Here is a 26,793-nt window from a genome sequence, read left to right on the forward strand (position 1 = left end):
TTAACATATAAGGTGCACGGGCATATAAGGCGCAGGGTTATCTTTTGAAGAAAATCAAGGCTTTTGGGTGCGCCTTATAGACCAGAAAATATGGTCATGTTTTTGAGAGAGGTTATGTGACTTCTGTGGGGGAAAAAAAAAACATTAAAGACTTGAGTATTAACTCGACAGGTGACACGTTAACCGTCCAGCATGCATTCACCACCCGATGATACAACTAAAATAAAGTAAAATTACTCACCTTTTGACAACAACTCATCATCGGGAAGGCTTTTGCAGTGCAACTAAAAGTGGAACATCATGGCATTTTGAAAAACAATGACAAAAGCTAAGCACACTTCAGTTTTGCAAGATTAGATTTGAGAAAATGCTGTACAGGATGCTAAATTAACCAGACAATATTGGTGGGGAAAAAAACATTAACTTCAAACATTGAATGTTCACTTCATAGAATGTGGACGGTCACTTCAAGATAATACATAGAGTATAAAGTGCGAACATATGAAAATATATATTTTCATATTTTAGCAGTGCGAGTGTATTTGGATCTATGTGGTTTAAAAAAGACGGACCACATTGACGAAATTACCTCAATCACTGCCATTCCCAAATTTATTCGGGAATTAAAAATAAGACGTGCAACACCATTCCCGAATTTGTTCGGGTTTTGTTTTTTTGCGGAGGGTCCAAAGAAAGAGCTGGTCAGACCTCTGGCAATGTTTTTTTCCCTTCCGCAAGGGGGCAGCATACTCCCATATAACTATATGGGTCTATAATATAATATAAATTGTATAAATAATAATAATACATTTCATTTAAAAGCGCCTTTCAAAACTCTCAAGGACACTTTCCAGTCAGAGGATATTTTTTCTGCGGGTGATCAGCGGCAGCCATACGCGCCAGCTTTCACTCAACCCGGAAGTAACTCAAATAGATAGAAAGCTAGTTAGCTAGCTGGCTAATAGATACAGTAATAATAGCAATACATTTCATTTATAAGCGCCTTTCAAAACTCTGAAGGACACTTTACAGCAGGGGTATCCAAAGTCGGTCCTCGAGGGCGCGCCGTCCTGCCTGTTTTCCAGCTCTCTCAGGAGCAACGCACCTGATTCAAATCATCAGGACCATTTTGATGCTGATTCAGAGCTGGCTGATGAGCTGATGATTTGAATCAGGTGTGTGGCTCCTGGGAGAGCTGGAAAACAGGCAGGACAGCGGCCCTCGAGGACCGACTTTAGACACCCCTGCTTTACAGTCACAGGATTTTTTATATTCTTGGGCATTAACGTTTTTTTTCTGATGAAAGAAGATAGTCAAAGGTTTCTTGCACTGCATTTAATGTTTATGTAGTTCTAAAACTCAATATTCTGGGTGAAAATGAGTGAAAGTGACAAAAAGTGGACACATTTTTGCACATCGTCTAGCAGGGAATGAGTTTCTGTAAATGTAGAAAAAAACAACTTACCCCAAATTCATCATGTTGAATTAGACTCTGATGGATGACTGACAATGCACGGAACATGTAACCTTCTGAAATTATCAGGGTTGTAATCATTAAAAAAACAACAACAAAAAGATTACATGAGTAACCTGCGGGGGAATTAAAAAGAACACCTGCGTTGGACAGAAGCGAATCGCTGACATTCTGCATTCCACAACTGAAAACCTGCCAACGAAAGCAAAAAGAGCAAAAAAAAAGTTTCAAAAAGCAGATTTGCTCCGACTCAGCGTGTTACAAATGGTCGCCTTTTATTTTTTATTAGAATACATATGGTCTGCTGTACAGTTGGCAGCTTACCTCCACGCCACAGGAGTGTTAAAACATGCACAATGGATTACCGGTAAAGTCGAAAAGGTGGAAGGAAGAGAAAGGAAGAAAAAAAACATAAGCAGCTGCCTCTCTCGCTCCACACTTTGGCAGCTCATACAAACTCATAAAAGCCTTTTTATTGTGATTAAATGTTTATGTCTGCGCACGACGTGAATTTAAACAAAGAATGAAAACGTCAACAATACACCCCCGCCCACGGTTTGATTAATGGTACGACCCTAAAGTTCCTATTTTGTATGTACGGTATGCTTCTTTCTTTGGCACCACAATCAAATGAAGACGTACAACCCCTGAAAATAACGGCCAAAATAAATGGGAATCGCTCTCTCTTTCCCTGCGTTGTGAGAATTGAATTTAACAAACATCACAAAAAAAACTCTCCAGGAGTGTCACAACACTACAACAAATATATATATATATATATATATTCTTAAAACCAGGATGGACAAGTATATTCCATTAATAAGGCCCATTTTACAAAATTACACGATTTTTAACCTTAAATAAAATCTATACGTTTCCAAAATAAGAAATCTTTTTTTTTTCTTCTTCTTTGAACAAGAGAAATAAAATGGTTATCCGGGTGGACTACAAAAATGGTGGAATGATTTTGGCACAGGATAAGATAACACAGGGGCCCCAAAAGTCATTCCGCATAGAACTCTTTTGATGCAACTTGATTGCAAACAGGTATAACAAAGCAGGTTTTGACCAGCAAATTAATAAAAAAAATAGTGAAGATGGGTCTATAATTCATTGCAGATCTTTAAATTAAGTGCTGGTTAAGTGCAGATTACAGTCTACCCACCCAGTAACACCTTGACCCAATAAGAACTATCAAAAGGGTGGTAAAAAAAAAGAGTACATCTTAAGTCGATTTTCAAAATAAAATGTTTATACAGATGCCACAAGAAGATTTGTGGGAGACACAAAAACTTGGATGAACGCTAACACTGCCACGTGTTGGACAAAAGAGTGAGACATCAAGCTTTTGTTTCTGGAAGGTTGTTCCAAACCGAGTTCATATAAAGGAAATGCTCCTGTTGAATATTTTAAGGACAACCGACGCCTCCGGACAAGTTGTGTCCATAATTTGTAAAATCACTTCAAATGACTTCTACTGAGCGTATTTTACAAATATTCCACTGCATATAGCTATATTTAACGTTTTAAGACTCGCACTGAATATTCAGAAAGTCTTCTTTTTGAGTTGATGACGATGCCTGACGTGACGTCACGTCAGGAACGCCCCCTGACCGAGCTAGAGACACACAATGCATTTTGGGTACTTTGTTTGGTCTGAAAACATGGTGTTGATGGCGAAATTAGAAGGAAAACACCAAAGTTTCTTTTTTTGACAAATGCCCCTCAAATGCTTTGTACAGAAAAGCAAAAAAAAATTTTCGCAAAAAAAATTGGTACAACATACATTGGTAAAGGTACAGTGATACCTTGGCTTACGAACTTAATTGGTTCCCAGACAAAGTGTGTAAGGCGAAAAGTGTGTATCCCAAAAATTAATTTCCCATAGGAAACCATTAAAATGAGAATAATCCGTTCCCAGGTCCCCATAAAACATAATTTTCTACTTTCTAATTTTCCAGGCCTGAAAACTACACAAAATATACCTTATTTTATGTATAATAAATGTGCTATGGTATTATAATTCAAGAAATGAACTGTACAGTATAATAAAGTCATTTTATTTACCTTTGTGACGCTCGTTGATGGCTTGATGGAATGGAGTGGCCGGTTTCCTCAGCATTAAACACTTGATGAGGAACGTAACCTTCTTCTTTCACCATCTTCAGGAATGATCCTTTTCAGGTGCTTTCTCTGCGATCATTTTACCTTCTTCATCAATTGTGTTCTGTTTAGCTGGGTTATTAGCTTTTTGCATCAAGTGTACAGATGGCTTGTGCGGGTTATTTGTGGAGCCTAATTGATGGGAATTTTAATCTTGCACCCTACACTCTGCCTTTGAACTATCAAAGTTGAAACGAGTCCAAATTTCACTGTTTTCTATCCATTTTGTCACTCTCACTCTGTCGTCTGCCTGTCGCTTTCATGTTTACCCCCCCCCCCCACACCACTGCTGCGTTCTTGGCCAATCACGTGGCTTTAACCTAAGACTGGGGGCGGGGAATAAAGGACAAAAAAATGTTAGCTGCCATTTTCTTTTTTTGCAGAATGGCTTCACTCTCTGTCTGTAAACCTCTCCGCACTGCTGCGTTCTTGCCCAATCACATGGCTTTAACTGACGACTGGGGGCGGGGAATAGAGGACCAAAACAAGCCGGCTGCCATTTTCTTGTTAGAACGCCAAAACGGGCTCGTTCGCGAACGACACATCACTCATTGAGGCAGCGCCGTGTAAAGTTCGTATGCCAAAGGTAAAATTTTCATAAATTTAACGCTCGTAAACCGAAAAATTCGTAAGCCAAGGGGTTCGTAAACCGAGGTATCACTGTATTAGCATCCTCTGTCAAGTATCGGCATGACTCAGCATTTTTGCTGTGAGATGACGTGGCAGGACTGATCTGGTTCTGTCATGTGGCTCTCCTTTGTCATAGAGTTCGAGGTGACTCAAATACTTCCAAACAAGCAGAAGAGGATAACGTGCGGGAGCGAGGCCTTCCCTCTGCGATGGAGAGAAAGAGGAAATGTTTGTTTCTTGAGGTGCATTCAAAGTCACGTTTAAGTTTGTCTCTCTGTTTTTTTTAAACATGGCTGGGGTTGTTTTCTGGTTTTTCTTTGTTGTTGAAGCTGCAGTGTGCTGGAGATGCTGCTGCATGACGATCCCTATTCTGGGCATCTGTCAGAAAAAAAAATCAAAGACAGCGAAATCAGAAAAAAATTACAATGGAGGGGTAAACAATGTTTAACTCATTCACTTCCTGACATGCGAAGATGTGTCAACTCCAGTGCCAGGGTTTTTGTCATTTTCACTCAAATTCCAGGTCACACAGAATATTGAGTTTTAGGACTACATTAACAATGCAGCATAAGAAAAATTACATTCTCTTTTTTCATCAGAAAAATTCTTAATTCTTAAATTATATGCTTCTGAAGTTATCTGGGCATCAAATGGGGGGTGGCTTTCCAAAATACAATATAATACATACAGATTTATTTGTATAGCACTCTTACAACAGGTGAAGCTGTACAAAGCGCTAACATGAACAAAAGGCAAAAAAACTTGTCAGAGGTATAACCAGTGCTTAATCTGCACCCCGTGGCAATAAAAATCAAAGCGCTGGGCCCAAACCATCCCCGAATTTATTCAGGAATTGAAAATATGACATGGAGCACAATTCTCGAATTTGTTCGGGTTTTGTTTTTTTGCGGAGGGTCCAGAGAAAGGGCTGGTCAGACCTCTGGCAATGCTTTTCCCTTCCACGAGGGGACAGCATTTGCCTTTTGTCCATGTTAGCACTTTTTACAGCTTCAGCTGTTGTTAAAGCGGTATATAAATCAATGTATGTATTGTATTTTGTATTTCAGGCTCAGATAAGTCCAGACCCATATAACTTGGGAATTAACTCTTTTTGTTCTGATGAAAGAAGAGAGTCTAACATTTCATACACTGCATTTAATGTTGATGTACTGCAGTCCTAAAACTCAATATTCTGTGGGTCCTGCAATGTGAGTGAAAATGACATAAACCCCGGCACTGGAGTGGTCTTATTTTTGCACGAGTTAAAAGCCAGTGCAAATGGTTGGGAGATATAACCTGGAGTTTTAGGGCAGGATTTGATGCAGTAAGTGATTCAAAACTAACCATACTGAGTTTAAGCGACATAGCAAAAGGCGACGAGGTTATCGGCATAGTTGTGTTGAAAAATGACACTCAATCGATGACGTTTTCAGCCATCGAGTGGGTTAGCAAAACAAACCACCATTATCGACGCGCTAACGGTTATCAACGCGCTAACGGCTAATATCAATGAGTTGTTCTTACTTCCAGCTTTCCACCCAGCTTGCGCTAATGATGTTCAGCCTGGCGATGGGTCCAAACCCGGCCGCTTGCGCCACTCCTTCCAGGCGTGTGACCTCGACCGGACCACTGCTCCCCTCTGTACGACAAGCCCGTTGTCTTGGGCGACCGATCGTAGGAGCTCCCCAGAGGGACGGAGTTAGTCGCAGAAAGTTGCTGTCTCAATGAGACATTGTCAGAATTTGCATCCTGGGCGGGGAAAAAAAGTGGGTGAATGATAATGGGTGAGAAAATTATAGTACAGACGCTCCCCTACTTACGAACATTCGATTTACGCACAATGTTAAATCCGAACATTTTTGCGGGTATGTTGAAAAATGTTCGCACAGAGATGCGGTTACTTATACAAGCCTTAAACATACTAATATAAACCTTCAACATACTTATATAAGCCTTCAACATACATTCCATACAAAATATCGGACTGAAGCAACTTACAAACAACCGTTCGGAACATATCTTGTTCGTAAGTTGGGGAGGGTCTGTATGAGGTTCAAACAAAACAATGTCCACAGATGTCAGAAAATGAAGAGATTTATAATTTAGTGACTACAAAGGCACATCCACAACGGCGAATGACCTTTGCAAAGTGAGACCGTTGTCGTCATTTTCAGCACTGTAATTATATTTGGTTGGCTCAGTGGCTCTGGAGGGCCTTTTTAATCGGCCTTCACACTAATTGGCTTTGACTAGGCCCCGCTGGAGTTTCTTTTGCTACATCGCGGAGAGCAACAGGGCAGGAAATAAGTCACCCGACAAGCCTGCAGAGCGGGCGTGCCGGTTGCGGTCACTTCCTGCTCCGAGTCGCTGAGAAGAGGAAACGTTAGGGTGGCAATATTCTCCTTCTATGGTCAGCAGGCTGTGAGCCGAGGTGGCTTCAATACGCTTCCTGACTGCCAGTAAGAAGGCGCTTGCAAAATTGTGTTCGGAATAATAAGCCGTGTCTTTTAAATAATGAAAAACACCTTCAAATTGCCAGGTTTGCACTTTTGTTTTTACAAATGCAAATTGCACGGAGTGCTCAATACGCAGATGGCGATCTAGCAGATGATCTTCAAGGTACTATTGGTAGATCGCATGATGTGACATCGTCATGAAGTGACGCCATACATATAAAGTTGAGTTTAACCAGTGTTTGCAATATCATCTGCCCAGGTCCAACTTTTTCGTCGGGCGTTCAACTTACAAAACGTCTCAGCCTGGGTGCCCGACAACTTCTTCAAGAAAACTTAAAAAAAAAAAAAGAAATATTTTTTTTTCAAAATCAAACGTTTGCTTTATTTAATAAAGCAAATGTTTAAACGAATATTTCGAAATTAGAATACATTATTCCGATTTCGAAATCTTCATTCGGTTTGGAAATGTATGAATTTCGGTTCGTTTGGCAATTTGCATACTCAGCACGGCAGCCAATCAGAAGCCTGCTTCGCACTTCCGACTTTCACGAGCGTTATAAGGTCATGCATTTGCATATCATTTTCCAAAGCAGACGCACAGAACCTCAGCCCCAGAAGAAAGAGTCAAAAGAAGCTAACAAAATTTATGACGCTACAAAACGTAAACGTACATTATCCCGTGACTGTAAAGTGTACTTGGGAGTTTTGAAAGGCGCTTAGAAATGGAACATAGATTAAAAGCATCGTGGAAAGAGGAGTTCACGTGGGTTGTAGCAGAGGACGCAACAACAGTGTATGGAGAAACGACCAACTGGAGCAAAATCATCAGCAAGGGATATTTACGATAAATTAAGCAGGGGAGCATTTGTGGTAGGTACATCCTTAATAAAAACAATTCTTAATACTTTGCAACAATGTTTTTTTTTGCGATTAGTCATCTTATTGTGTTTCAAGTTGTGAACAATGGGGCAGGTAACTTTATGGCCGCACAGGCAACGTTTCAGAGTTGTCTGCCCGAGTGTCCACTAACTTTTTGTCATGAGTTTCAGACACTCTTATAACGGGTAGATAATTTTGACTTTTCAAGAGTAGCTCCCATATTGAAAAAATGTGAGCGTCCCTGGTTTACTGGATCAACCGAAAAATGGGAGGTGGGTTTTGCTTCCGTTTCAATCCTGGATCCACGTTTTCACTCACGTTTTTGCAGTGTCAACACGGCTTCACGTCTATGTCGCATGGAGTCAAATAACTTTTGCCACCTGGGAACTCCATTGAAAAATGCTTCTCCCCCGCTCACTCCCCACTTGAGCCTGGCGAGACATATTTTCCTCACTTGACAAGAAAATGTCACATCTTCCAGAATAAATGTTCTTACAGTTCAAGCGAAAGTAGGTTGGCGAGTGTGAGAACTTGTCCACGTGTGGCTTTGAGTCAATATTTGGCTAAGAGGAACGTCAGCCCGCTATAAATGGTGTTAATGTGTCCCGGCGGAGGACAGCCACCGACGAATTCTGGCGTCATCGCACATAGCGGCTCTCCTGTTCATGTGGATGAATGCTACGAAATGGAACATTTAAACAGGAAATTGCGTCTGGCAACAAAGAAAAAAACTCACGCCTGGTTTATAAGGAATTAACTTGGAAGACTGCTCTAAATGAATCTTTACCAAAAAACGGGGTTGAGAATGAAATGAAAAATGCCGTTTTACTGACCATCATGCAGAAACCCAATTTCTAGTTGCGGTCATTCTGTCCCAATTCAATTCTTCACCATTAACGTTAACTCATTCACAGAATTGAAAATATGACGGAGACCGGTATTCCCCAATTTGTTCGGGTTTTGTTTCTTCTTGCTTGGGTGCCGATAAAGTGCTGGCCTGACCTGTGGCAATGTTTTTCCCTTCCACAAAAGGGCATCATTTCCCTTTTTTTTCCCACGTTAGCGCTTTGTTTCAGCTTCAGCTGTTGTTAAAGCGCTATATAAATCAATATGTATGTATTGTATTTTGGACAGCCGCCCTCATTTCAAGCTCATATAACTCCAGACACATATAATTTAGGAAATAACCACAAGGGGGCAGCAGTTCCTTTTTTTCCATGTTAGCGCTTTGTGCCAGCTTCAGCTGTTGTTAAAGCACTATATAAATCAAACTGTATGCATTGTATTTTATACAACAGCCCTCATTTCTTGCTCAGATACCTCCAGACCCATATAACTTAGAAATTAACTCTTTTGTTCTGATGAAAGAAGGGAGATTCTAAGGTTTCTTACGCTGTATTGAATCTTTATGTAGTGCTAAAAGTCAATATTCTGTGGGTCCTGGAGTTTGTCTGACAATGACAAAAACCTTGGCACTGGAGTGGACACATTTTTGCACATTGTCTGGCAGGGAATGAGTTAACAGTTTACGGTTCAGTTTTGGCTCAAGCGACTAGAGCTAATTTTAGACTGTATTGGCCCTGTTTCAAGGACAGGCTAAAACGCTTCATGTACGTGTACAAAATAATGTCACTGAGTGTTAGAAAAGTAAGGTGAAGTGCTACCAAGATTCACGTGCATGTTGCTACTAAAGCCCACTTCAACCTCTGAAAATAGCAACACAATCACCCGAGTATTTGGGATTTTATGGGCACGGAGCCTTTTAACTCCGCATCAGACGTTTTTAGTCCAAAAAAAATGTTTTTAAGGTCGAATAACGTGAGCAAGAAATTTTCCAACACACTTGGTTCTGGGGAAACTGGGCAGTCATTGCCATGGGGAACATTGTGGAAATGTAGCCTAACCAAATTTGGGAGATCCTGCTCTAGCTTCGATGAACGTCCTGAGGTGTTCAAGGAAAAATGTAAAGCTTGTGTCCGGCAAGTAATCCATGCTGTCTGTGGATTTCAGCGTCTGCGGAACCAATTACATCGTCACCTAAAACCCGCCTGCCCTTTGTCTCGCATGCAATTTTCAAAGAATGACTTTGCCATGCCAAGCTAAATTATGAAATGACCTCTACCAATACGCTCTGTTGTGGAGTTCAGTTGACACGTGTCAGAAAATTGGTGGTCACGTTTGATTAGCCAGGATAAAGGTTAATACAGACGGCACCTTGAACCGAATTTCGTGGTCCTACTGACATCAGCTTGTTCGCTGTGTCGTACTCCAGACGTTCAGCAACACTTCTTCTCTGATTTTAGACTCAACTTTTTTTGGGAGGGTTAGGGGTGCCTTTCTCATAGGCTGTCACAAAATAAATCTGATTCATAGAAGCATAATGAGGTTTCCCGATGCCTATACTGAATTCATTTCATGTACCGTTCAAATTGGAGCCAGCCTAAAGGCAATTTTTTGTCCAAGTCTATGGCCGACATTAAATTAGCTATTTTAGGAAACGTACAGAGTGACCCTGTACAGTATAACTTGAACCTTACTCAATCGAATGTCATGTTTGTGTTTGACCATCTTTTGGTGAGTTAACAAGAGATGTTCTGATTTGTGGGAAATGACAAAGAACGACTAAAATATGCACAGCAAAATGTTCTTCCTTCAGCCAGCCATGGCTCATCCTCACCCTTGCAAAAAGTACGGTTCTATAAACATTATACAGACACTCCCATACTTACGAACATTCGAGTTACGAACGGTACATACAAACAATTTTGCAGTAACATGAAGAATACTTTCCAGTTGTATGTGGACATATCGTTAGAGAGCATATATTTTTATTAAATGTTTATTTTTCAGTACAAACCAATACAGGTTACTTATACAAGCCTTAAACATTGTTATATATGTTAGTTAGGAAACTGTGTGTAATCTCGGTTGTCCTTTAAACATACATTCCATACAAAATATAGCACTGAAGCAACTTATGAACGAATTCACCTTACGAACGATCGTTCAGAACATATCTCGTTCGTAAGTTAGCGAGTATCTGTAGTTTGAAAAAAAAGTTTGCCTGATAATTCATGAGGCTGGTTTAGCGCATAGACCTCCCAGTGCAGAGGTCGTGGGTTCGATCCACCGGCATTCCGTATGAAGTTTGCATGGTCTCTCTGGGTTGTGGGTTTTCTCCGGATACTCTGGTTTCCTCCCACATTCCCCAAAAATCCACAACAGGTTCAGGCAACACTAAATATTCCCTCAGTGTGCGTATGAGACCGACTGGTTGTTCGTCTGTATGTGTCTTGCAATTGGCTGGAAAACGGTTCAAGGTGTCCCCTGCCTACTGCCGAAAAATGTATGGGATAAGCTCTAGCAGATGCTACGACCCTTGTGAGGATAAAATGGATCGGAAAATGGATGGCTGGATGGATGGATGATAATCAATGATTGCTAGGGTCATGCTGACGACCAGCCACTCAAAAGCAATGAGCTGTTGTCTCCTCCCTTAATGACTATTGATTTGTTGGGGTACAGCAAGCTGACATCTGCAATTTCTTTCCTCCTTGGTTCGAGACCAAAGAATGAATGGGCAGACTTCCCTTAAATCCGGAACAATGGAATTGGGCCGATTTAGACCAAATTACTATGCACCAATCAAGCCAGTTGAGGACCCATTCACGAGGTCTCCAAGCAAGCTCGTAATAATACAACCCTCCACTGTCAACCTTTGACACCGCAATCACACACTAAACCCCCACCTCCCACTGTCCTGACTGCAGCTGTATTCATCCAAACCGCTTGGGAATGAACACAGTACAGACCACTGAAAATGCGCCGGCAATCCAAACCAAACATTATTGGCCATACTAAAAGAAATGCAGAGAGAACTAACAGTGACCACCATTTCAACTGTGTTTTTCTTACAGTCGGGTCAATTTGTGTCACTAACCGCCTGTAACTCTCCAAATGAATGACCACTTTGTTGCCCCTCCCAAAAAAATAGAATCAGGATGAACAAGATTCAATAGGGACTCCAAATTAAGCAAATGGGTTTAGGAAATTCCCTAAATGCACAACTGTCTAAACGCTGAAAGGCAGGCGGTACATCGGGTCATTGAGTGACTCACATCTGAGTGACAGGATGGGAGCGGGTAGGCAAGTGGGGGGGGGGGGGGGGATTCTTTCTGAAAGTTCTTTCTCAAAGTGGCTCCATGGTAGCCACTCAAGGATGACTGATGATAGAAGGGGTCAGTAAGAGGAGACAAAGTGAAAGAGACAACATTGGCTCAGAGATTTTTACAGTGTGTCTGTCAGCGTCCAAGTAATCAAAGTGTTGCGGCCAAGGCATTTAAAATGAGGTGCACCCAAGACAGAATTCCACATATTGAAGAGTCGATTCGACAGCACTTCCATCTTCCATGGTTTGAATAGCTAATTATTCAACAGTTTGACATTCAACAGTTATTATTCTATACTTGTGTTTGACTTGATGAAGCAACTGAAGGGAAGAAGTCCACCAGACAGTGAGATTAATCATCTGGCTGGAAATGAAAGACTGCAACTGAGTTTCCAGTGTTGAGGTAGTGCGGTATGGGCTCATCTTGCTCCCAGTACATATAGCAAAAAAGAAAACAGTGGATATTTTCTATTTCATCAGTTCCGAATAAAGCAGACATTTTTTGGTAGTGCTGCTACATATGACAGAAATTCTACTAAAAATGAAGGCAGATCCATACGCAAATACAACAAAATTGTCTTGAGCTAATTCGCCTGCTACTTATGTCTCTTCATACAAAATTTTTCAAGTTCCAAAAATCAAAATAAGTTTCTTTCAACAGTTACGAAAGAAACCTTACAATACAAAATGTAAAAATATAGTATGGGCTGCTACTTGCAGCTCCGAGTTTCAGAATCAGAAAACCTGTATTCGTCCCACAATGGGGAAATTTGCAGTCCACGGCAGCAATTTGAAATGGGATGGGGGGGGGGGGAGGATAGAAAACAAAATATTCTAAGCATAACAAATTAAAATGTCAACTGTATACTGTGCAAATGTAAATGTCCAAAAACCGTTTCATAAAAAAACTGTACATAGTGCAAGTATCCTGAACGCAACATAATTATAGCTGCTCTGCTATTGGCCATTACCGAACATCTTCCTGGCATCCCATTGGCTCAAAAGAACCACTAGCCTATTGGCTAAGAAGAACAACCAGCGTATGTATCTATTCATCTACGTAGCGTCTTCATCATTCTACCCTCTTGCCATGAGGCATTCCGTTTTACGTAAATGTGAATCACCCAAAATAAAGCGTTGACACGTTCGGCAATCACTCACTATGCAGATGTTTTCCTTGGACATTTTCAAAGAATTGCTTAAAGCCAACAGAAGCAAATGTCCTTGGATCAGTTCTTTACAAAACACCAGGCAAGAAAAAACACTTCTGACAGAAAACATGACCTAAAAACCTGACGAGGACGCAGTTAAAAGTTAAAGGACAACCGACGTCACTTTTTTGTTGCCTAACTGACATCAGAAAAACGTTTTATAGCATTTAAAATACCCAAAACACGCAGTATGATATTTTTATTCAAATGCAAAACACCAATAAAAATGACTTAAAGTGTCCAAAATGTGCAAAAAATTGAGTTGCGAATTGGGCATTTTCAGAAAGTCCCGCCCCCAGGTTGTGACGTCACGCCAAGACGTCTTACATTGCTGGAGAATCAAAACAATGGCTTCAGATTCGGAGAATATGCTTTCTTGTTACACATCGAGTTATGAATATGATTCAAATAGTTCTGAAGAGGAAAGCATACATGTTTGCAATCGATTAAAGAATTTATTCCGTGCCATTTTGAGGCAAAATTGGGGGTAAATATCTCACCTAAAAAGAGGCACAAGAAAATGGCGACCTCTGTAGACATGACAGTGTATTGCGTTTCCACAGGCTGATAAATTCCTTATATGGAGCTAGGACGCCCTCTTCTGGCGCAACACATGGTTTTCAGACCAAACAAGCATTGACGTGATGGAAGCACTGCTACAATGTGTCCTTTTTTCAGTCAGGGGCGTTCCTTAAGTGACGTCACGTACGGACTCGTCACCAACTCAAAAACAAGACTTCCAGAATATTCAGCACAAGTCTTAAAACGTAAAATATAGCTATATGCGGTGGAATCTTTGTAAAATACGCTCAGTAGAAGTCATTTGAAGCCATTTTACAAATTATGGACACAACTTGTCCGGAGACGTCGGTTGTCCTTTAAATGACTGTCATTTTTATTCTTCAATCTATTCTGTTTATTACATTTTGGCAAAACTCTCATTTATTGTGCATTAATCTAATTGTAACGTGTATTGTACATATTTTGATGCACTTTTGTGCTTGAGAAAACATTTTAATCTTAATTATGGCGATGCGGGGGAGGATTAGGGCATTTACTAAATGTGCCTCTACTTATAAGATGTTCTACTTAAGAAATTTCTTCCAGAACTAAATTGAGTTGATTATTTTGGCATAATTTGTGTCAACTATGATCTTAATTTTAAGATGGTTTGTTTAAATCAGCCTTTTATTTTGTCCATCCATCCATTTTCTGTACCGCTTATTCCTCATTCGGGTCGCGGGGGGTGCTGGAGCCTATCTCAGCTGTCTTCGGGCACGAGGCGGGGGACACCCTGAAGTGGTTGCCAGCCAAACGCAGGGCACACAAAGACGTACAACAGTCACTCTCATGCTCACACCTCAGGACAAGTTGGAATGTTCAATCTGCCTGCCATGCATGTTTTTGGAGTGTGGGAAGAAACTGAGGAGAACATGTAAACTCCACACAGGGAGGCCGGACCGGGACACGGACCGGCAACCTCCGCACTGTGAAGCCGGTGTGCTAACCACTCGACTACTTGGCCGCCCCTTCTATTTTGTATTCTTTAAAATGAATTCCAAAGATCTACGACGACCAAACCAATTACTAGCTAGAATTTTAAAAGCTGACACTTCTGTCATGGTTTGCAATGCGAAAGTTCTACAAAGTGGTCGAAGACCAGTTAGAGAATTCCAAGTGGTGCTTTGTGACAACAGATTTTCTCTCAAGTTTCATTTCATTATCCATGACGGGTACCGTCGTTTCACCATAATGCGATTTTAAATCAAAACAGCATAATTATGTAGGCATGCGGCTTTTCTTTTTTTCGGGACTTGGAAAGTGTTATTTTGAATGACTGGAGGATCAGTTAGAGGTTTTCTTGTTGCTCTCTGTGTTCCCACAAGGGACTGGCTGGCCGGTGAGTAATCTCACTGGGAGGCCAGTTCCCTGCCATGCAAAATGTGCTACCATAGTATGTGGAATATTTCCTTGCTGTCATGTTTGCTCTTTTACAATCTGCGTTCATGACACAACAACATCCATAAATGGATAATCATCTGCGATAACATTCTGTGAAATATTTGGACAATTAGTCCAATGTTTCTCTCCCAGTGTGTTGTATATTTGACTTTTGCTGTGTTTTAATTTAAGTAAGACACAAGATGCTGTCCCAGCCTGACTTACCTTATCAATCTGACAGAAAGAAATGTTATTGAGCCAATTTGCTAAGCAATTGCTATAGCCAAAGAACTTTCCTCTGACAATGAAAAGGTTTCTTCAGGCGTCATCTGTACTTCTTTGTAGTCGGACATTTCACTGCTCTGACATAAACCGCGACATTTGCCGCCAAGAGCAATGAACACAATGCAGTTGTACCTGTGGTCGTTGCGAGTATGAGCGGCTCCACGACTGAGAGGTGACAGGCGCATGAGACACAGTTCTTCCGAGGGCTCCCGCTTCCAACTTGGCACTTCCACGATGGAGCGCCAAGTCCTCAGCTTCTTTGTCAACGGTCCGCATGCTCATCTGGAACATCACAAACGAATCAGTTTTGAAACACCGACTATCAGATTGTCTGAAGATGATCATTTTTAAATTTCCTTACATCCGCAAAGGATGGCTTGCCTGCCTTGAGAGCAGAAACAATCCCAGCAGTTCTCGATCTATAGCTCGCAGAGTCTTCAGAGTCGACGGTTGTCGCCAGATAAGCCCTCCACGTTGTTGCGCTCTCTGCCTCATCCTCAGACCCCCCTTCCATCAACGCCCTTCCTCCTGATCTTCGTCTCCCCTTCTCATCAGATGCTATGCCTTTGTTCTTCCAGGTGCTTCTCACTGTTACATTCTTTCCGTCTGGGATACGCTGTTCTTGGGAGTACTGTGTATGACTTTGGTTTTGCCAGCTTTTATTCCAGCTGCTATTCGAGCTTTCAAAGGCCGAATCCATGTCATTGAGGTCAGCAGAGGTAGTGTCTGGAGAATGGTGGCTAAAGCCGCTGCTATGTTGGTAGGCCGTGTGGCTGATGGCTGTTTGGACTCTGGAGGTGCTGTGGAGCCTGGATTTGGAGGAGGAATCGTTGTGATGATCTGCTCCAAGGTCTTGGTCCTGGCTTGATCGCATCGTGATCTCACTCTTGGGGATGGAGATTTCGTAAGGGACCGAGACACTGCCATGGTGTTCGCCGCTTGATCCTATCCAGTGAAAGAAGCAAGAATGAATTTGACATTTGATTACATAGACACTACTACCTTAACTTTCAAGTATTTTTGTGACATTTTTATGAAATAACAATGGGCAGTATGGTATGAAAGCAGCTCCTTTTCAGAATTATCATTTTCAAAGCTTTATTATAACCAGAATTTTGGCTCAAAAAATACAATGAAACACAAAATTAACAAGAGTTGGTGCAGAAATTAATTGCAGATATATTGCCACTAAGACCAGAGAGATAATTCAACTTCTAAACAAGACACACAGATTCTGAATTGGCAATATTGGAATGTGGCGATACAAAAAAACATCAGGGAAGGAATCCAATTGTTTGATTGTTGGTCAACTTACCGATGAGAAAGTTACTGGTGGATGTGTGGCGTTCCTTGGCGGACAAGGGCTCGCTAGACACACTGCTGCTGCGACTGCTGGTTCTGGAGGAGCTCGGGTCATTGGGATAGATTGTTATACTGCTCGTTATTTTACTGGTGGTGGTCAACGTGGGTTTGGTGGATATCCTGGGCTTGCCGTTAGCGGGCAGAGGCTCTGAAATCATCATTTCTTTCCTGTCGATCTCAACAATGGCCGGTTTGATGACCGCTTTCGACCTTAGTGCCTCACGAGGACTGCAAACGCGCTGGACTTCTAGCCCAGATGAAGTGTTACCGCCTCCCTCGGGTATATGTGCCCTGTCTTCGTCGAATGAGCTCCTGGAGGAAGAACCATCTGAATGTGAATCCTTGACCTGGGAAAATCGAGAATATCTCGAGGTTGCAGTCCGAACGCTCTGAGTCGTAGTAGTCGTTTCATTCAAAGTCTCTGGTTCTGAGCGCCTTGAACCGGTTGACTCGGTCTCTGAAGCAGAGGAATGACCCTCGGACCCCTGGTCATTTGGCAGCAGTTGATTGACGTTGGATCTGTAAGCTTTGTAGGACCCGTTGGCATTGGACAGGTTGGAAGTGAGAGACGTGGAATGTTGATCAGGGTCTATCAATTCCTGGTCCGATGTGAGCTCTGCGTCCTTCTCTAGTGCAGCAGTACCGCTTTCAGGGACAACATCCGAATTGTTTGATTCCGTGTCACTGCCGGCGTACAATTTACAAATTTTTTCCATCCGGATTTTTTTGCTGTCCCCATCACTCTGTCTGTGAGCTGTCCTCAGGGGCTTCTGGTCATGAGCTGCTGGGGGGTAGCGACTAAGAACAGACATCTTTTTAATATCGCTGGATGGTGTATTTGAAGAGCTATACATTGTTCCCTTGTATGATTTTTCCTCAGTTGCTCTGCCCGTGTCTTTTATTCCGTTATCGGATGAAAAAAGAACATTTGTTGTTTTGGGGGTCCTCCGACTTTTGTGTGCAGGACTGATGGCTCTGGTAAGGGACATCGCAGAACTTTCCTCCGATTTACCAAGCTCTTTAGTTCTCAGCTTGGTTTCTCTCTTGTGCTGAGGAGACAACTCCCTCACCCGGTGCTTCGGCGAGCCGGGTTCTGTGACAGATGCAGCGCTCCGATATTTGGGCTTCTCTTGCCTGAAACTTCCCTTTGCAATCTCTTCATTCTCCGCTTTTCCATTCTCCAGGTGCTTGGCAGGGCTGCTGCGGCAGATGTTGGCACTTCCGTTGCCTTGCTTATCCACATTACCAGCCCTGTGGCCTCCGATTCCGCCTTTGCTGCACAGCTGTGTCCTGAGCTGTTCCACCTGCTCGCTCAGTTGTCGAGCCCGGTTGCGTTCCATCTGGAACGCTTCGTGAAGCTCACCGTTTTTTGATTCTGAGCTCTTCAAGTCATCCTCCACAATCTCCAGCTGTTTGAGGCGGTTCTTCAGCCGTTCCACTTCCTGTGTCAACTCTTTGACTTTGTTGTCCTCCTCAGTGGAGCCTGCAAGGCCACTGTTCTTCTGATTTTCGGATTTATTCATCAGGCCAATGTTGTAGTCGAGGCTCTTCTTGCGTCCCGTCAAGTTACTAGTGTGGATGCCTGTGGAAGAAAGCTCCTCTTCAATTCTGGACCTCACAAAGTCTGCACGACCGGGATCTACGGACATCCCTAGGTGCTCCAGTTTCTCAGTCAGCTTGAGAATGATTTTCTCATCTTCTTTTTGCTTCTCTCGTATCCTCTTGTGCTCATTTTCAAAAGCCTGGCAGAAACCCTTAAGCTTGTCCAGGTCCGCCGCTAAAGTTTGCTCCGCTTTGTCCAGTTTCACCTCCGACCCCTCGATTTCCTTTAACCGTGCTTTCAGGGCCTCCAAATCACTCGAGAGCTTCCTGGTTAAATTTTTCTCTTCATTGAGGCTGAGACAGAGCTGGCTACTGTCTGACTTGCTTTTCCCAAAAGCTTCTTCCAGTTTCTCCAGTTCCGCCATCCTTCGTTGTAGATGTTCGATCTCGGCTTTCAGCTCCATTGTTAGGTTTTCCTCCTCTTCCAGTTTCTCCCTGACAGTACGGCAGAGGTCTTCGGCTTTGCGTACCTCCTCATCTTTACCTTGGATTTTCAAGAGCCGTTTCCTCAGGGCCTCGACGTCGGCAAGTAAGGAAGAATTGCTGCCTTCTGCCTGAATGATCTTGTCCTGTAGGAAAGAGAGTTTACTTGTTGATTCATTTTTTTCTCTGCTGCAAAAACGGCGACGGGCATTACTAACCTGAATGTCGAGCAACTCATCTTCAGACTTCTGTAACTTGTTAGTGGCTTCCTCCAGTTCATCAAGCCGTCGACTCAGACTTTGTAGCTTGTGCCGCAAGTGCCGATGTGTCATGTCAGACATGGCTACTAAGTTTATTTGTTTTTAGCGTCTTGTGTCTTCTTCAGGTTATTTGTGCGTTTGGAAAGGTCCACATTTGGTTTGCGTTGATATCAAGTTCAACTGTGTCCGATGCGAAAGTGTGTGGCTGCACGTTTTGCAAGTGGTGCTTTAAGACTTTACAGTTCCATCACCTTAGCGTTTACAAGATGAATCCGTCATCTATAGGAGGGAGAGAAGGGAAAAAAAATGCTTTAGTCCATGGCAGTTGAATAAGCAGTGCAGACACTACCAAGAGTTAGATATACAAGAACTAAAGAGAAAAACAACACATTCAGCACTCATGATTTTATTTATGTAACAATCAAAGACATAAAATTAAGCATACGTTGACCCAATCATAGATCAACAGTAACTGTGGTGGATAAAACAAATGAGATTTGTAGTTTCCTTTTATTGTTGTTTGTCTTACTCTAAATGACAGCACAATTTATTAGCGATGTGCAATTGTTTTCCTTTGTCATTGAACCACCTTGTTAACGTGTCACCTTGTGTTGTCCTTTTCCAAGAAACTGAGACGGGGGCTCAAGATGCGTGCGTGTGAATGGGGGTTTGGACATTTCTGCACAGGTTGCTTGCGCACATAGGCTTTCTGCTGCTGTCTGCAACATTGATTTTTTTTTGCTTGCCTGTGTGTTTCTGCTGACAGTATCATTTCTCTATCACCCCACAAACACACACCTATTAACACAGCAACGTCATCATCACAGCATCTCCCCCACTTATCACCTTCCTCAACTCACTTGCACCATGACGCATCCCTGGTAGACAGTGAAAGAGAATGTGATTCAGAAAATCCCCAAAAAAACAACAACATATTGTTCAAAAAACAAATGGCACATGAGCGTGAAAATGAAGACCTATCAAAAGTACTGTATTTTCTGGAATGTAAGGCACACCTTCAACGAATGACATATTTAAAAACATTTTCCATACATAAGGCACACCGCATTATAAGGGGGATGTTCAATGAATGACATATTTTAAAACAGTTTCCAAACATCGGACCAGATTTTGAGGTGCATGGGGAGCTTTTGAAAAAAACATTTTGTTTTAGGTGTGCCTTATAGTGCAGAAAATACGGTAATTTGAATTTACCAAGCTTAAATTGATGAATACATCAAGATGAGTTTTCTCACAGTTTAGCCAAGCCAAGTCCTAAAATTGGCAACTTAAGTCCGACTCACTTCAAGTGCGACGTCTCTGCTTTTTCGCATGCCATGTTGTTGATAAAAAAGTATCAAATATATTGTGTAGGTCAAAAGAGGGCATGAAATGCTGTGACCTTCACACAACATACATCCACAGCAAGACGTTCGTAGCACACAAAAGGCCGCCTGTCAGCCTTATCTTCATAAATCAAATAGTTTGAGCTTTTCTCTCATGCATGATTCAGGTGGTGGGTTTCCCTCCTTCAATTGCTCCCCGTCTTTCATTTTGCTAAGTAGGCGCCACGATTGATCATGAGGGAGACTAGCCTGAAGGTGGGACACAACATTTGCACATATCATTTATCGACTTGTCTGCAACCTCCCTTTGGTGTCTTCCCTCATTCATGTTCAAAGACTGAAAAACCACTACGATTACAGGCTGTTTGATGTTGTTCTTAAAACAGTTTGCACCGTAAAAACAAATGTAAGATCTATCACAGGCCGTCAACACGCATTATGGGGCACGTTTGCCATAGGATTTAACCATAGTTTGCCATAGGGTTTAACGCCTGGATTACTTCATATATATAATTTTCATTGGTTTATTTGGGGTGGGAAAAAGTACTCGGTGCGCGATTTATTCAACATCTTGATGAAGACAAAACCAAGTGCTTTAAATGTCAATATGGCACCGATTACGTTCCTCAAAGAACAACGGCGAGCTCAAAGCACCATAATGCAAAGAGCCTTTTAATTCTAATTACGCCCCAGTTTAACTGAGGTTTGTCTGTTTTAGCAAATGGCGCACCGTTGGAGCAGGAAATGACAACGCACGGCAGGTTTGGGGACAAAAGGGTTGGATAGACAGCTAGCCAACTGACGACTAAACACAGTCAATTGGATCGTTGCGACTCGCATAGGCTTGTCCAATACTGGAGCGTTGACTGAGACGTATGTCTGCTTTTCCACGGTTGTCGTGGTGAGGTGGTTCCCGGGAAGTAAACTTGGCTCCTCCGAGTATCCCAAATATAACCAGAAGTAAGCCACTTTCTAATCTTAGCTTTGGGAAAATGTAAGCACCACCGGATAATTACCTTTGCTCAAGTAAAGAAAAATCTCTTTTTGTTACTTTTCTTATGTTTTGAGGATTACTCGACAATCAAATGAGCCTGAAGTCATGCAATTCAGAATTTGGACAGCGTTTAAGTGAAACGCTGAATGCCAAAATGTCAACGCTTGAACATACGCCAAGGCATGTCATTGGCATTCGAGCTTCAAAAAAACCCTAGATTTTTTTCTTTTTTCTTTTTATGAAAGAATTTAACTTTTACAAGATGTCTGGAATGGATTATCTACTTCCTCTTAGATTATTTTGTTTTCAAAATAACATGTATTGACAGACAGAACCATTTCACAAACTACAAGTCCGAAGAAAGGACCAACAGAGGATGTACTTCCCGAGGCTGCTGAGGAAGCATTGCCTGCTACAGGAGGTGTTACGACATTTCTACACGACAGTCATCGAATCAATCCTTTCATCTTTCATCTAGAACTGCTTCATGTCATCACAAAGAGGGTACAGCAAGTCCTGAAGAATGAATGACTCTCTGTGTCTTTGTTTTGTCATGTTGTCTTTGTATTGTCATATTATTTGTTATTTAGGTTTTTTTTGTTCTTTTGACTTCAAGACGGCGCCGCGAGAGTGGTTGCCTTTCCAGCAGCTCATGTATTTCTTTTTTCTACTTTCATTCCTTTCATCACTTTGCTGCTGTGAAATGTAAATTTCTCCACTGTGAGACTAATAAAGGCAAATCCAATCCAATCCAATCCAATCCTGAATATGTGTCCCCAGAGACATCTTTTGAATTTTCAGGAAGTGGACAAATGCACAATTAGAGTGCACTTGCTTGCCCAAGAAAAGAAGGCGACAGATTATATTTTCAAAAACTGATCGATTAAGCAAAATCTGTTCTCCAACTAAAAATAGGCGATGACCAATTCAATGCTCATTCGATTAAGATTTCTGGACACAAGTTTGGCTGAATTAAAACATCCCACAGCAATTATTCCTATCCTGCCTATCTCCCATCCCGTTGTGTCTTTTCTTTCATTTATTTCCCTCCCTCACCCCTCCTTAGCATCCCACTCTGACACGCACACCAGCACGGCCGAGGGGACACTTTTTATGGGCAGTGGCGCGTGCAAAACGACTCTGGCAAGGGCCCATCTCTGCCAAACCAATCAACATACCTGAAGCGTGATTATCACCGGGGCTGGGCCCTCATTATCTGCATTCATGGCAGAAAAAGGGAGCGCTTGATGACTTATATGAAAGGTGTCCAAAGACCTTTCGTTTGTGTCTCGCTGCTCTTTTTTTAAGGTACTTGACGCAAAAAAAAAGTCATTTCAACAGCAAGCGAGCTAGAGAAAAGTCAACATCCGCAGGATTTTAAGCGCTTTCCTCAGCTGTATGTGGAATGTTCAATTCCAAATATAGTACATTGCACCATCTTGCACCAAACTAAACTCAGCTCTGACAAATCAAAACACATAAAAGCTACCACAGGTCAGATATTGATGTTCCCAAGAGATGATAAAACTTTTTGGAAAGTCAACTGTTTTTCTCTCTCTCTTATTCTCTCTCTCTCTCTGAAACATGCACACACAAAGGTTACATTCACACACCATATCATTAAGGCTTTAGCCACTGTCTTCCTGCTTCCCTGGTGCCTTTCTTGTACATTCTGTTCTCCACACTAAAAGCAGAAGGGAAAGAAAAAAAAAATCTGCTTTCTCTTGCACTTGACATGAGCAACCTCTGGGTTCCAAACTGCTCTGCCTCAAAGATGGCGGTTAATAAAGAGTCCAAGCAAAATAACCTCTACCGCATCTTCATGTGCAGGATGTTTGCCAGTTCATCCTTGCAAATGTGTGTGTGTGGATGTGCGTGGATGCGCATGTGTGTTTCGGGATACTGGCGCAGCAATGGAAGCCACAAGATGGTGGAGAGCTGGTGCTTGGATTGCATTTTTTCAAGAAAGTGAAAACCGGTAGCCCATAATATTCAGCTTGTCGTTTCCTGTGCTGTCATGTAACCCTATCACACCAAAAATCGCAAAAAAAAAAAATAATAATAATAAAGGCTGCGCTGCATTTAACTCATTCACTGCCAGACATGCAAAAATGTGTCCACTCCAGTGCCAATGTTTTTGTCATTGTCACTTGAATTCTGGGACCCACAGAATATTGAATTTTAGGACTACATAAACATTCAATGCAGCGTAAAAAAAACTTAGATTATCTTCTTTCATCAGAAAAAAAGAGTTAATTCCTGAATTATATGGGCCTACAAAATTGTACAAAATACAATGCAAATGCAATACGCTCCCCAACTTGCGAATGAGATGTTCGGAGCGGTCATTCGTAAGGTGAATTCATTCGTAAGTTGCTTCAGTGTTACATGTTATAATAATTATAATACATTTAATTTCTACGCAGCTTTCAAAACTCTCAAGGTCATTTTACAGACACAGGATATTTTTTCTGTGGGTGAGCAGCGGCAGTGACACGCGCTAGCGTTCACTCAACCTGGAAGTAACATAAAATTATCATCATTACACAACAACAACAACCACAACAACAATAATAATAATAATAATAATAATAATAATAATAATACATTTCATCTACAAGTGCACTTCAAAACGCCCAAGGACACCCCACAGCCACAGGACACTTCCTCTGCGGCTGAGCATTTGTATGGGATGTATGTTTAAGACTTATATAAGTATGTTTAAGGTTCATATCAGTATGTTTAAGGCTTGCATAAGTAACCTGTATTGGTTTGTACTGAAAAATAATAAAATATATGCTCGATATAGATATGTTCATTAAAACTGGAGAGAATACGAGATGTTACTACAAAAATTCTTGTATGGACCATTGTTCGTAACTCGAATGTTCGTAAGTAGGGGAGCATCTGTATAGCGCTTTAACAACAGCTGAAGGTGGAACAAGGGGATAAAAAGGGGAATTCTGCCTCCTTGTGGAAGGGAAAAACATTCCCAGAGGCCATGGTAAGCACTTTATCGGCACCCAAACAAGAAAAAACAAAATCTGAACAAATTCCGGAATGGTGCTCTTTGTCATATTTTCAACTCCCAAATGAATTTGTGAATGGCAATGAATGGTTAAGCAAAACGCGGAGACAGGGGACTATTTTTCTTCAATGATACTCCGAGACGACTTAATGTTCTCTATCGTTCTAAGTTGGATGTGTTTGGGGAAAATACGAGGAAAAATGCAACGTCAGGAATAGGATCATAGATGAAGTCCATCTTTTTTAGTTTTACATTCAGTAAAGTGGAAAGTATTTTATGTTTTTTTTTAAGTGATTTGTAGTTGCGCACTCGTCATTAAAGGTAACATTAGTACAAAAATCGGGAGCCATCTATACTGAAGTACTTGTTATATGCGAGAAAGTCTGGTACTTGTCAGAAAACCCCTTTCTTCACAACAGGGCGGGGGGAGTGAGGTGTTAATCTTCACACGCACTATTCCAGTTCCCGTTTGGTTGTGATTGTATCTCCGAAAGTGGAACATTCGAATTCAGACTTGGGGCTCCAGTCTCTGTCAATATCACATAAGTCACATTAAAAAAATTTACAGTATAACTTGAACACATGTACAAATAATCCGAGACAATTACATGCTTTTGATTATTTTACAAGTCTTAATGGATAAGGTTTGTTTGACTTCTCCACTCTATAAACTTTTATGAGATTGTCAACGTTTGGCAGACTCTCTCTGGTATTGGCCCAGCAATCCACAACCTTTTCGAGGCCCCCCTAAAGGTCCCCGCCGACCTCGTGTTGTTAAAGCCCTGAACCCGCAAGCAAGGGAGAATCAAGAGATGATGGAAATGGGTGAAGTTCATAAATGCCAGGAAAAGGATTTAGCATCTATCATCTCCACATTGCTTTTTTTCGCAGTTGCACTTACACACCCATTTATTCATTTTCTAATCTGCTTACCCTCAAGAGGGTTGTGGCGGGTGATGGAGCCTATATCAACTGTATTTGACCAGTGGGAAGAACACACCCTGAACCGGTTGCCAGCCAATCGCAGGGCACACAGAGACGAACAACCTCGTTCACAATCACACCTAAGAACAATTTAGAGTGCTCCGTTATGCATGTTTTTGGAATATGGGAGAAAACCAGAGTACCAGGAGAAAACCCAAGCAGGCCCGGGAAGAACATGGCATGAGGAACTTGCTATGAGAAGAAAGGAGCGTCAGCGCAGAATGCCGATGCACATGCGGAGGTCTCGCGGCTTGGAATTGAAGCGGATTTATGTGGGACAGTAGATGTAAGACAATATCTTTTCATCAATGGATGCTACAGCTTTGTGTTTGCTTTCAACATTTAGCTTGTAGTAGACGTGCACATTCCACCCTGATCCACTGGTGAAAAGTACAATTTGATCCTCTCCTCTTTCATTTAGAACTGCTTCATGTAACAAAGAGGGTACAGAAAGTGCTCAAGAATGAATGTCTCTGTGTCTTTGTGTTGTGTCATATTATTTGTCATTTAGTTTTTTTTTTGTCTTGTCTTTTCTTTTGACTTGAAGATAGCGCCGCGAGAGTGGCTGCCTTTACAACAGCTCCTGTATTTTCTTTTTCTACTTCTTTCTTTCCTTTTCTCTTCCGTTCATGACTTTGCTGCTGTGAAATGTAAATGTCTCCACTGCGAGACAAATCAAGGTGAATCCAATCCAATCCAACATAAAAACTCCATCCAGGCAGGCCAGAATTGAACCCCACTGCGAGGCAGATGCCCTAAGCAGTGAACCAATGTGCTGCCCCTTTCTTAAAATACTTTTGCAACAATTTTGTAAGAAATCATATCCTCTTTTCAACAACAATGTTTCAAAAGTGGATTTATTTGTTCTAATCAAGACATGGATCACCTGCTTCAATATGAACAAAAATCTCTGCCGCAAGTATTCTGCACGAGGATTCGCACCAATGGAAAATGTAGTCTTGCATGACACTAAAATGCATGTTTTGGAAATTTGGGAGGAGTACTTATAAGGGCGTAATCATCGAAAAATCCAAGCAAGCCCACAGAAATCATACGAACTGCACAAAGAAGTCGGAGCCAAAATTATAACCCAGAACCTGTCACTAAGTGCTAACCACTATTTCAATGCGCTGGTCCTCAGAACACAACCAAGTTAGTATTTCCTAGCATCAAGTACAAAATATTTTTTTTCTCGTGGAATAACTGTTCATTATCCCTCCATGCAATGAAGGAAAAGCAATCCATCTCTGCGGTCACTCTATTTCAACATTACTCTTTGGCAGGGACTCGTTATTTAAAGTTAGCGTACATTTACAGCTGTTGAAGTACTCTTGGCTATGCAGAGATGTCAGCTCAACTGCTGGACAGACCCAAGCATGAAGTGCGAAACTAAATACAGTGATACCTCAGCTTAATTGGTTGCCAGAAAGTGTGTGTAAGGCGAAAGGTTTGTCTGCCAAACATTTATTTCCCATAAGAAACAATTAAAAACGAGAATAATAAATTTCCAGGTCCCCATAAAACATAATTTTCTACTAAATAATCCTTAAAACTACACAAAATATACTTAATTTTATTTATAATAAA

The 26,793-nt window shown here is 41.6% G+C and overlaps 1 protein-coding gene across 2 annotated transcripts in view; it reads right to left on the minus strand.

Moving 5' to 3' along the window:
* Positions 1–1,724: 1,724 nt before the first annotated feature.
* The window catches only part of luzp1 (leucine zipper protein 1), a 57,480-nt gene continuing 32,411 nt past the window's right edge, over positions 1,725–26,793 (minus strand). The window contains exons 1-7 of one of the 2 annotated variants that reach the window (XM_089004656.1): positions 19,653–19,712; positions 18,813–19,133; positions 16,523–18,740; positions 15,569–16,152; positions 15,340–15,489; positions 5,792–6,016; positions 1,725–4,645 (exon numbers count right to left, since the gene is read on the minus strand). In XM_089004656.1, the coding sequence (XP_088860782.1) occupies positions 5,816–6,016; positions 15,340–15,489; positions 15,569–16,152; positions 16,523–18,740; positions 18,813–18,935 (3,276 nt within the window). In that variant the 5' untranslated portion in view covers positions 18,936–19,133; positions 19,653–19,712 and the 3' untranslated portion in view covers positions 1,725–4,645; positions 5,792–5,815. Of the gene's footprint in view, positions 4,646–5,791; positions 6,017–15,339; positions 15,490–15,568; positions 16,153–16,522; positions 18,741–18,812; positions 19,134–19,652; positions 19,713–26,793 lie in introns of those variants that run through there. The other variant, XM_089004655.1, reaches the window with a different exon arrangement.

This window comes from Hippocampus bargibanti, linkage group LG09 (genome assembly GCF_051943395.1).
Source record: "Hippocampus bargibanti isolate YZ-2025 linkage group LG09, ASM5194339v1, whole genome shotgun sequence".
NCBI lineage: Eukaryota > Metazoa > Chordata > Actinopteri > Syngnathiformes > Syngnathidae > Hippocampus > Hippocampus bargibanti.